The following is a 12,066-nucleotide window of genomic DNA, read 5'->3' on the forward strand; positions in this document are numbered from 1 at the left end:
CATGAATACAGAAACATCCTTCTTTTTCGACCTTTGGAAAGACTTCAATATTCATTTGCTGAAAGCAGCTCACAAAAGATCTGAGTTTTGCTCAGAAAAAGAGTCATATAAAATACAGTGGCCTTGAGGTTTAAGTGTATAAAAAACTTATTATAAAAAGTATTCTCAAATTCAGAATTGGAATCTTTTTATCTCAGAAAATTTCTTCATGTATGGTTGTGTAGCTACATTAGATTCCAATTGTGTTTTTAATTCTATACTTTGTGATCTCAATAATAATCATGGACATGAATCTAGTTATTCCACTAACTCAAAGAAAACACCTTGGAAATACAATTACAATGTTTGTTTTGCAGGATAAGAAACACTAATGAAGATTACACAGGCTGCAATCTTCCCCCCTAATGTCTCGAAATCGGTTACCATAATAGAGCTGAAGGTCAGGAATGTCCTAATATGGCCAGGACTGACTGAACTCTGAAGAGGACAGTCAAAGGATATCTGAGCATCCCATTTATCTGTCTCTATTAATCCAGGAGTTTTTAAACCACAGTTTGAGTCACAGAGGCCTATTTCTCACACAACACTTTGCCATATTGGATGCATCATATTAAATTTCAGAAGCCTCGGAACATCTTATTTCTAGGTAAGAATGTGGTCAAAGGATATAATTGACTAACCTGGTTAGGTCCAAAGATTTTAATCTATAAGTAGCATTCATTTGATAAATAATTTATTGGGCAGTAATTGTGTCACAGATAGTGACATAAAATGTCACTGTACTTGCTTCAAAACAGAAAGGTGTTTCTAAAATTTAATTCCCATTATTTTATGCTAATAAGTATTCAGCAGCAATAGATTATGTCCTACTGAATTTCAGTTCTTACACTGGCTACAAATTCCTCTAATATTTCCAAATATGTAAGATTATGATACGCTAAAGTCCAATTTAACCAATCTCAAGTGAGCATTCCTCTTTAATTTTATTGAATAACTTTGGTCAAAAAATACAATCTCTCTCTGTTTACCAATCTGTTTAGTAAATCTATATCACTATACTCTACATTTTTCCTCTCAGAGGAAATAGAGGGTGAAACCCAATGGCATTTGTCCACCAGTAAACTGCATATAATTAATAGACCCTATTTCCATTTCCCTAACAGTCAGGACCTAAACTCTTGCGCAAACAGATGTTTTCCTACATTGCTTGAGACAAACTGAAGGCAGCAGTAACTATAATGGAATGCTTATTTATTCTTCCAGAACCATGTATCTGCCCCATTGGAAACAAAATCCAGACTGTACAATATTTAAATCATTTAAAAAATTCATATTGTAGATTTTTTAAAATAAAGAAAATGAAGTTTTGAAATGTCAGAAATGTCCTCATTCCTTTGATTACCACAAAATATACCTAATATGAGACTTAATTTCTTATTGTTCTTGGTTTTTCCAGTTAAACATACTGACAAAAATTCTTAGTCTTTCATCTTAAGTGAATTTATAGAGGCAAAGGTGATTGACATTTATTTTAGCTAAATCTTGAATCAGGGGAAACAAATTTTGAAATTCAGAAAAATAAATAATCAAAAGCTAGAGGGAGCTGTCCAAGCATGTTGTATATAGTATATTCCTTTGATTGGAAGGTCAATTAAAATAATGATGCAAACAGATGATAATCGAATCACACTGGGCACAATCTAAACAGGTTTATCTGAACACACAAACCTGAATAAAAGAAAAAAAATGGCAGCTTTTCATGTTTGATTCTAACATGATAATTATTTATACATAAAACTCATGTATTAACATCTGTTCAAAATTATTTTGACTCACCAGAAAGAAGTCTTGGATTGGACATAAGAGGTTTGACAACAATATTCAAATGTCAAAATAGGCATGGTGAGAGTTTTTCAATTTAGTCCTGAGCAAAGGTTGGGGATTTATTAACTCTTTTCTAACAAGCAGTCAGAGATAATATTTTCTGCCCTCACTCTGAAGCTGCTATACAACATCATTGTTAGTCAATTCAGGCTAATAATGATCTCAAAATATTACCTCTGATAAGAGTTTTAAAATATCTATGCATACATGTTAAGAAAAGCATCAGGGAGAGTTGGGAAAACATTTTAGATTTCTCAAAACCTCAGTGATATCTTATAAATAATGATGAAAGAATATTTAAGTAAGCAACAATTAAAAAAAAGGTCTTATGAAAAGCTAAGTGTAACCTCCTAGTTTACTATGTCTCTAATTCTAAGCTACAGTTCTGGTTAGCACCTATTTCCTGGGTCTTTTGGTAAGTTTAAAGCCCTATTGAAATTCTCCAGCAATAAAAAGAATTTATTATGTTGCAATCAATGTTATGAAGAACACTTATTAAGTAGAACAAGGCAAATTCCAGCAGTTCTATTGCCAAATTATGTTTGTCTCTTTATAGTACAGATACAACAGAACTATCTGGCAGTAATTTCATTTAAAGTATAAACAAGCAAATCCTATCTTAGGTCAGTTGCCTTTAATCTAACTATGGGAAAAAGTTGTTCAAATATCTCTATAAAGATAAAAACGTTTTCACTGTCGAAGTTGAACATATGCAGTGAAAGTCTGCAAAGCCAAAAATTGAAGCTAGGAATAAGCAATAAATGAACTTACAAAGGCTATATTGCACAGAGATGAACAATATTTGGCAAACAGTTATTATCCTATGATTATTTTTCAATCTTTAAAAATTTCTAGCCCTCAAGAGTGCAGTTAATTAGAAAAATGTGCAATAAAAATACTGAATGACTAAGTTTAAAATTCCTGTGAATGCGGAGTCTGATTATAATAGCATGTATTTACTTTTGATTTGAGAACATAACATAAAGTACGAATAATAAATTTACCAATATTATTTGGCATATATTATAATCTCTATCTCAATTTGAATACATATGTAATAAATCACTTATTTCCAACAATAACCAACCCATACATCTTAGAATAATTTTTCCACTTATGTCTTGGTATCTCTAGGGCACGTGATCACAATTTACACCAACAGCTGATTCAATTAAGTTATAATTTTTTAAAAATTGTATGGCATACATCCTGTGAAAAGAAATACCAAACTAATAGATGCAAATAAACCCCAATGAAAGAAAATCAGCCTGAACTTTTGTTAAAGTAAATGCACACATACTTTCAATGTATGAAAAAATTAGTAATTTGTTATAGCACTCTAGCTTCCCAGGTGATTTTGAGTTTGTTTTTTCTATATCAAGAATGTTAGCTTAATTTTATTAAGCTGTCTGGTTAGCTCAAACCATTAGTCTACTTAGCCTAATTTTGACTACAGTGGAAATCTTCTGTGCTTTCAAGCAGACCCCTTCTGCCTGTAGCCCTATCATTTATCATTTATCATATCAATTAAACAGGAATGCCAGAAAATATAAACTCTATTACTTTTCTGTATGTGAAATTAGGAAAAAATACATAAAGCCATACTTAGTATTTCCTCCAGGATATATATTGACCATAAAGCAGCAGGTCAGAACAATTTATCAGTGAATTTTGGACAGACCATGCATGTAGCCAGAGATATATTTCAACACAATTATAAGACTGCAAAATAACACATTCAAGTTAGAATGCAGATGTGATTATTATATGATATACTTTCAAAGTTAGTTGTCAGCTGCCTGTAAATACTATGATCTAAAGAAATCCCTGACAAATACAATTTTCTGTTAAATAAATAGATAAGCACATAAAACGATTTTCCTAAATCTTATGATAGTTAAGCTGTACAGTTAAAGACCACCTATAAAGGAAAAAAATAATGTGTTGATTTCATTCCTTTTTCTTACTTTCCTACCAAATCTCAAGAAAGAAATTTCCTATTCTCTGCTAGTTATGAGCGGAATAACATGCTATAAAATTGCGCTTTTTGAAGATGAGAAAACTGGATGAGTATCTGATGAAAATGCTTAGTACAAGAAGCCTTTTATCAGTACAGTAGAAGTGTTTTCAACCAGATAGCCTTATTTTGGAAGACAGTTCCAGGCCTACCTGAATTATTTTAATATTATCATAGCATCAAAGCTAACTTAATTGTTCTGAAGTTTATATAAGAGTCATCCCTAGCTTAATATTCTGTGTTTTAATTAAAATTTGTGCTTTTTTATATTTATTATAGGTAGACACTCTAGATAATAGTGATTTATAATATAATCCATCAGCGGTTCCTCTACCCCCCTTCCCCAATAAAATTTATTTCTGACTTGTCATCATACAACAGCATCAAGGGCTCCCAATCTTGCTCTTGTTTTCCCAACTTGGGATACCTATCTCATCCCACTGGAGTTAATATCAAAGGACAAAATCCACCAGGAAAGTCTTGAGCACAAGCCGTATTTATATTAATATGTGGTAGTGCTCTTATAGGAATTCCTTTATTTTAATAGGCAATCTGTAGACATTATTTCCAGTAACCTATGTCCAAACTTTCTACTGATTCTCAAGCATTAGTTCAATTTACACCATAACTACGTCTATGTCATGGGCCAAATGAAGTTTAAATTACACTAAAGCACAGAAACCTATGAAAGTGCAAGCCATCGTGAAGGCTTTTATTTTTGATATTGATAGAACTTTATAATCAATGGGATTTTTTACATACAGACATCTGCTTTGCTGCACTCATATTTTACATGTCGGGGAAGTGGGAAACCAGTTTGTCCTTCTAGTTTCTATCCCCTGAAGTGTTAATTTGCTCTTTGAACTAAAATGTTAACCTAGAAATGGCGTAAAAAGCAGGGGAAAAGCTGCTGGGTCGATCACATCCCTGAATTAATGTTGATGAAGTCCACTGGGCTGCCCATTAGTCTGAGCAAAGCCTTTAGCACTGTGAGATGTACAACATTTTCCAGTACTTGCATCTAAGAAGATATCCTGGAACCCAAACTTTGTTGGTATGTATGCTGATTTCAATCCAAGTTCATTTAAAATCAGACTCCTTTCCCGTGTGTGGGTTTTTTTGTTTTGTTTTTTGCGTAGGACTGCTGGTGATTGTACCCCAACTAGCCTTCTTTGGGACAGATACAAGAGGTGCTCAACCTTCAGGTCTGAGTTTGAGATCACTCTTAAATTTCTTGCCCCTTTAGCAAAGCATCTTTCCATTATCCTTAAAGGACAAGCACCAGACGCTGAATCAAGACTGTTCACAACAGAATTATTTACCACTTTTGGGAGAGCTGCTCTTGAGAAAAATGTAGCTTATTTCTAAAGTTTAGTGTGTCTTGTGTATGCACGCGTGTATTTGTGTTTTATTTACTTCATTCTAAGAAAAGTAGCATCACTCAATCTTGGTTTTAAGTGATTCCAAAGGTGAAATACTGATCATGATGTAGTATGTAAGACAAATGTCCTGATAGGCGAGTTGTTCAAGGTATTAAAAACAGATTTTGTCCTGTTCTTTTAAAGAAAGATGCATATAGCTGCTCCTGATTCAAAACTTGATAAAGATTTTTAAGTTTTTCCTATATTGCTGCGTATAGGTTTTTGAGAAGTCCTTTCTCTTGAAATGAATATATTTGCTTTAGAGTGCCAGTCTTCAACAGATGTCAGCGCTCAAGGAGGTGGGAAGAGTCACACTACACGGTTGCAGCAAGGGAACCCTATTATACACAACTCCGTATTGTTTCTGGGCTTCAATCAATAAACCTTTGGCAGGCCTTCTTCCAACGACAAGCTGTACACCACATATCTCTATTCTCCATCCCATACACTTTGCGACATTTCTTGCCCTCTCCTCTAGGTTTTCTGCCAGAAAGTTGAAAGAAAAACTGTTATTAAGGTAAAACGATGAGGTTGAAGATTGTACACACATATACACACACATAAACACACACACATACAGATACATAAAAAGACGTAAAACAGCAGCTCAAATAATATTACTTTTAATAAAATTATCAGTAACTATAAAAGGGCAAGCAGAACAGTAAACTCTTTACTCCTGTTGTAAATGTGAACAGTGGTAGCAGATAATGAATTGACTTTTACTAATAAGAGAAGCAATAAAAAAAGAACAAAACAGGTGCACTTTATAAAACAGCATTGAAGTGATTACAATCTTTGCAAAAAACGATGAACTCTATTTTGGAAAAGGGATTGATATTGGATAGGAGCAAATACTTCTTTAAAAAAGCACACGTTCCTACTTTACAAAAAAATAAAATATTGTCATTCATCTTTTTTTGCTAAAGAATGACTACAAAATATTTGCAATGTTTCTAGCTGAAAAAAATTAAAGATATTTTGCAGGACTTCATACATGAAGATTAATGTGACTTTCTGCTTAAAAGACAGTTGAAAAATAATATAAGAAATATTCTTGATGTACTGTACTAGAATATTTGAAACAACATAATGGAAAATCAGCCACACTCACATTTTTTGATGCAGAGAAAGCAATTAACAATTTAACCCTGTTTTATTTTAATTTAAAATGTTGGAAAAATGGATTTTGAAGGTTAATTTTATTAAATGGATAAAATTGATATAGTATATACCAATGCCTGTGAGATTCAAAAAGGGACAAGAGAAGATTACTGGTACCATTGGAGCTTATTTTGACTTTGGAAGTTCTTAATAGAGACAGAAAATAAAATGAGAGAATAACCAGCCTGAAGATGAAAGAAATATATAAATTAAGGCCATCTGTAGATCATTTGGTTTTAATAGTTGAAAATTCCTTGGAAGGAATAGATATATTAATGGAAAAGCCGAAGGAATTTGGCGTGGTAGCTGAATTTAAAATGAATAAAGACTAAATTTATTTATTGATTGATTTATTGATTGATTGATTTGATTTGATTTTTATACCACCCTTCTCCAACAGGATTCAGGGCGGTGAACAGCCGAGATAAAACATAACATATAAAATTTAAAAAACAGTTTAAAAGACATTAAATAATTTCGGCCCTCAATTTAAAATAACCCAGTTAAAACCAATTTCACATTAAAACAGAAAGGATGGGATCAAGCCAGCCCGGCTAGATGAAATAGATGAGTTTTCAGGGCCCGACAAAAAGTCCGGTGGTCTGGTGTCGTGCGTATCTCTGGGGATAGGTCGTTCCAGAGGGCAGGCGCCACCACAGAGAAGGCTCTCCCCCTGGGGGTCGCCAGCCGACATTGTCTGGCCGACGGCACCCTAAGGAGGCCCTCCCTATGTGAGCGAACTGGCCGGTGGGAGGCTGTTGGCGGCAGAAGGCGGTCTCTTGGATACCCCGGCCCTAAGCCATGGAGCGCTTTAAAGGTGGTCACCAACACCTTGAAGCGCACCCAGAAGACCACTGGAAGCCAGTGCAGCTCGCACAGGAGAGGTGTCACATGGGAGTGCCCAGTCGCTCCAATAATACCCCGCGCGGCCACATTCTGGACCAACTGGAGCCTCCGGGTGCACCCCAAGGGGAGCCCCATGTAGAGAGCATTGCAGTAGTCCAGGTAGGAAGTGACGAGTGCCTGAGTGACCATGTGTAGGGAGTCCCGATCCAGAAAGGGATGCAACTGGCGTATCAGGTGGACCTGATAAAAAGCCCCCCTGGCCACGGCCGTCATATGCTCTTCTAAAGACAGCCGTGCATCCAGGAGGACGCCCAAGTTGCGAGCCCTCTCCGTGGGGGCCAGTGATTCGCCCCCAATAACCAGCGATGGCACCAGCTGGCTATATCGGGACGCTGAAAGCCACAGCCACTCGGTCTTGGAAGGGTTGAGTCGGAGCCTGTTTTAACAAACAATATGGGAAAGATCAAAAAGAACTGCTTGGAAAAACTAGTTTTCAGATATGAATAAAAGGTAAAACATCTAGATATACTCCTACCAATAAAAATCTGCTGTATGTTATTTCAGAATAATTATGTTAAGATATGCAAGATGGGAAAAATTGCAATTTTCTGTGATAAAAATGACTATATTACCTACAATGGTGTTTTATTTCAAATAATATCAGTTGTGAAAAATGATGCGCCTTTTAAACAAAGGCAAAAATATGTAATAGCCATTTGTACGGCAGAGATAAGTAACCAATGGTTAAATATAAAATTCTGCAGGATACAAAGACAGAGGAGGGCTAGGATTATCCTGTTTTAAACTATAATTTTCAGGCTGTTATTTGTTTTTTGTAAAAGAATAAGTCTTGCTGAGAAATAAAAGAATGTTAGAAGATCATAATTTGAAGTTTCATTGGCATAGGTTTTTATGGTATAATAAGGTTAAAATCCCAATAGGAGAGAAACTATATAGTTCAGGGTTGAACTGTGGAATTCCTTATATTCTTTGGATTATTCTGGAGACCAAAGTTTACAAATATTGAATGAAAAATCATCATCTTCTTTTAATGACCCCATAATTCTTTGTGAGGTGGAGTCTGGGCAACTGAATAGAGCTGAGTGTTTACTGGCCAGATGCCCTTCCTGTCGCTAATGCGGAGTTGTATTCAGCAGATATATTCTCAATGTTGCCAGAGAGAGAAATATCTGCCTCTACCTTGGATCGAACTCACAGCCTCCTGATTGTGAGGTGAGAGCTCCACCTCTAGGTCACCACACCACTCATTGAATGAAAAATAGATAGGAAAAATATGCAAGAGGACACAATGAAAACATCCTTCAAGGTATGGAAAAATTTTGAGGGAAAATTATAATTTTCTGCTAGGTGGTAATAAAATATGTAATAAGAAGACAGAGTACTACAAACCTGTTATATCTTTAGAATAATATTTCTATAAAGTTTACAAATGCTTTTACAAATAAAACATTCTTTTCTGCAATATTTTGACATGAAAATGCCACTCTTTTAATATGGCATTTTTCTATTCCTTTTTTATCTGCACTCCTATAGCCTCTTCCAAACTTCACAAAACACTTATACTATATATTTCTCTGATTTTTTTCTTCCTCTTTCTATCTCTATTTCCTAGTTCGCCCTTACTAATTTTTCTTCTTTAATTTTAAAAGAGATTGAATGTGGCTTATTTTGTGATGAACTGAAAAAAAGTAATTGCCACTTGAGGATAAATCGCATTGTTAAAAATAATTCATCTGCATTTATTTTGAAAAGAAATTCAGATTAAAAAAACAGGTTGGTCACAGAAACCCTCCACTCATTAATTAATTCACTTCATTCCGATGTAAAAAGCCTCCTACCTGAGGCCAACTGACGCTCTAGGTGGTGATGAAAGAACAGCGTGGATCTGGTGCTTTTGTTCTCCGATCCCCACATGCCGTGTGTGAGTTGGTGAAAGCTAGCAAGAGAAACAAAGATGGAGTTCTAATTGCAGAATTAAAAGGTACAATATGGGTAATAAAACTAAATTATCTTGTATTGGGTTTAATCTGTGGATTCATCACCTTAATTTCATTGACTTTCTCACAATGGAGGACATATTACAAGACTCAAAGGTGGGCTCCATCTCAATAATGCAGGGCAGAGATATGAAAGAAAAATGATTTGGAGTATTCTAAGCATACCATACTCTTGCGGACAAGTTGTCATTCTTGCTGATTATCTGCTCCAGATATCAGGGAAAGTTTTCAATTACAAGAAGGGCTTAAATGAACCAACGAAATTTGCCAGAATTCATGACTAAATATATCACACTATTCCCTGCCTAGGCTTGCAAACATTTACTTATGGACCATTTTCAAAAGCATCCAAGAAAGAAAATGTTATATTCTGTGCCAGTAAATAACTACTTAGTACTCAAATTGGCTTTATTTTCCCTCTTAAAGAGTCTGCTTGGAATAGATTCCTCCCTCAATTTTGATTTAAAATTAAGGTTGAAATTAAATTAACTATGCAGACCATAGTTTCTGGAATTCTTTCCAACCCTTTTACCAGCAGGGGATATGGGAAATATCTGTATTTTCTTTTGTACAAAGATCAAAGGACCATAAGGAAAAGGAAAAAAAAATCATAGTAAAATAATCAGAGAGCAATAAAATGTGCATGTGAACCAAATCAATAAAGTCATCAAAATTTTAAATAGCTATAAACAGCTATAACAAAATTTGCAACATTTCTAGAGGCATCTGGTGATATGTCAGTTAGGAGGAAGCGATCTCCTCTTTCAAGGAGGAAGGATATGTAGGTAATGAAGCAGCATGTTGCATATTATGCATATGTATGTACTTTCACCCCAGGGGCAAGGCCACAATACATATATTGTGTATGAGGCAGTGGTGAAATGCAACTTTTTTTACTACTGGTTCTGTGGACGTGGCTTGGTGGGCGTGACAGGGAAAGGATACTGCAAAATCTCAATTCCCACCCCACTCTGGGGCCAGCCAGAAGTGGTATTTGCCAGTTTTCCAAATTACTCAAAATTTCCGCTACTGGTTCTCCAGAACCCGTCAGAACCTGCTAGATTTCACCCTTGGTATAAGGATCTAATCACACTGATGCACAGGTGTTTTGTCTGTGTTTGTATTTTTTGGGTTCCCTCTTGTTGCATCTGTGTGACTATGTATATGTGCCGTGGGAAAGGAGGAGTGTACTTTTTGGGGTCATGTGACCAGGAGAGAAGGGGCATAGACTGGAGGAAGTCATAGCATTAAGTTGCTGATTGACAGACAAAGTCTCAGGTCCCTTTACATAATTTTCCACATTTCATTTTGTAGGGAAAAAAACAGGAATGGCTATAATCCCTCCAAGTTGTCCCATGAAATCTCATGAAGCTTCAGGTATGTTGATCTGGTTTAATTTGAAAAAGAATTGTAATTATTTAAGAATGTGCTCACATGGGAATATGTACAGTACAGCTCACCACATTAAACAAATCAGGTAATATAATACTCTCCTGGAAAATCTTCCTGGTTTACAAAATTTTATATGATTATGTTCTCTCATTTAATCCTTTGTTCGCTCTTATGTTTTGGCATGGATAGCTTAAGTGGATATCTGATTTTGTACTTGTATCTCTGGCACTCGTTTTTACCTAGCATATTCTCATTTGTGGGGTAAGAAGGGCAAAATATTCAATATAATACAAAAAGTGCTGCTGCTACTGAGGTGATAGACAGTTAATGAGCTTGCTCAGAGAAGAGCTTCAACGGGTTCATCAATACTTTACACGTTCCTGCCATCTCATTAGTTTATGCAGTGAATGATGGCAACATCAGAATAACTAATTTTAGCACAAACTATATAAAATAGTATAGAAAAAAAGGTCAACAGCTGCTACTGGCAAAATCAGCAAAAGGGCTCTTTGGAATGAGACTAATAATAGAGTTTTGTTCTCACTATAGCTATTTGTTAGCTTCTGAACTGCTTATACATAAATTTGTCGAGAAAACAGCAGTGAAACTGAAAAATGCTCTAAACAGTGATATTTCTAATAGCTCCTTCAAGTCTTCAAGTTATAGCTCTCTGTGATTTTGAAGGTAGCCTTGGAGGCCAGAGGTCAGAACTGAACTAGGAAGAAGAGATTATAACCAAATAATTACCTTATGATATATAACAGTTGTGTTCCCAACTGTGTGGGGATAATGAATCTTTGTGAATTCATACTCAATTCTTAATATCTATATAACTACCTATAGCCTATAGTGAAATTATAATTCCCAGAAGCTATAGGCAGCATATTGGTTGCCCATGTTGACTGAGAACAATGGGAGTTGTAGTATCAACATATCCAGATAGCACAAGTTTAGGAAAACTAATCTACCTATTTTGTGATAATGAGACTTTTGGCTTTCTTGCAATACTAGTGTCAATTTATCCCAGTGCCACAGAGAGCAACCCCCCCTTTTAAAATTACTCCAGTTCTACCATATTGTCATGAAATCAAATTTTGGGGTATTTCATGCACAGCATGTTCTGTTAAGAGTCTCTTGTTCAAATTACAACCAGCAGGATGCCTTGCACTGCTAGCTGTTCCTTGATGAAATTTAATAAATATTCATTGGCAGAATGCAATGTAATTGATTCAGTTACTTTCATTTTTATCAGCTCAGCAGGAGAGCCCAGATTCTACAGAAAGCCTCCAAGAAATTCTAAAGGTTGACAATAAGAGGCTTTTGT

General features: G+C 35.3%; 1 protein-coding gene across 4 annotated transcripts in view; it reads right to left on the reverse strand.

Moving 5' to 3' along the window:
- Positions 1–4,586: 4,586 nt before the first annotated feature.
- The window catches only part of ZNF704 (zinc finger protein 704), a 50,597-nt gene continuing 43,117 nt past the window's right edge, over positions 4,587–12,066 (reverse strand). For all 4 annotated transcript variants that reach the window (XM_087890731.1, XM_034430026.3, XM_034430025.3 and 1 more), the window contains 2 exons: positions 9,192–9,289; positions 4,587–5,805 (listed from right to left, as the gene is read on the reverse strand). In XM_087890731.1, coding sequence (XP_087746857.1) covers positions 5,694–5,805; positions 9,192–9,289 — 210 coding nt within the window. In that variant the 3' untranslated portion in view covers positions 4,587–5,693. The remainder of the gene's footprint in view (positions 5,806–9,191; positions 9,290–12,066) is intronic.

This window comes from Pantherophis guttatus, chromosome 3 (genome assembly GCF_059756535.1).
Source record: "Pantherophis guttatus breed Tessera chromosome 3, ASM5975653v1, whole genome shotgun sequence".
Taxonomy (NCBI): domain Eukaryota; kingdom Metazoa; phylum Chordata; class Lepidosauria; order Squamata; family Colubridae; genus Pantherophis; species Pantherophis guttatus.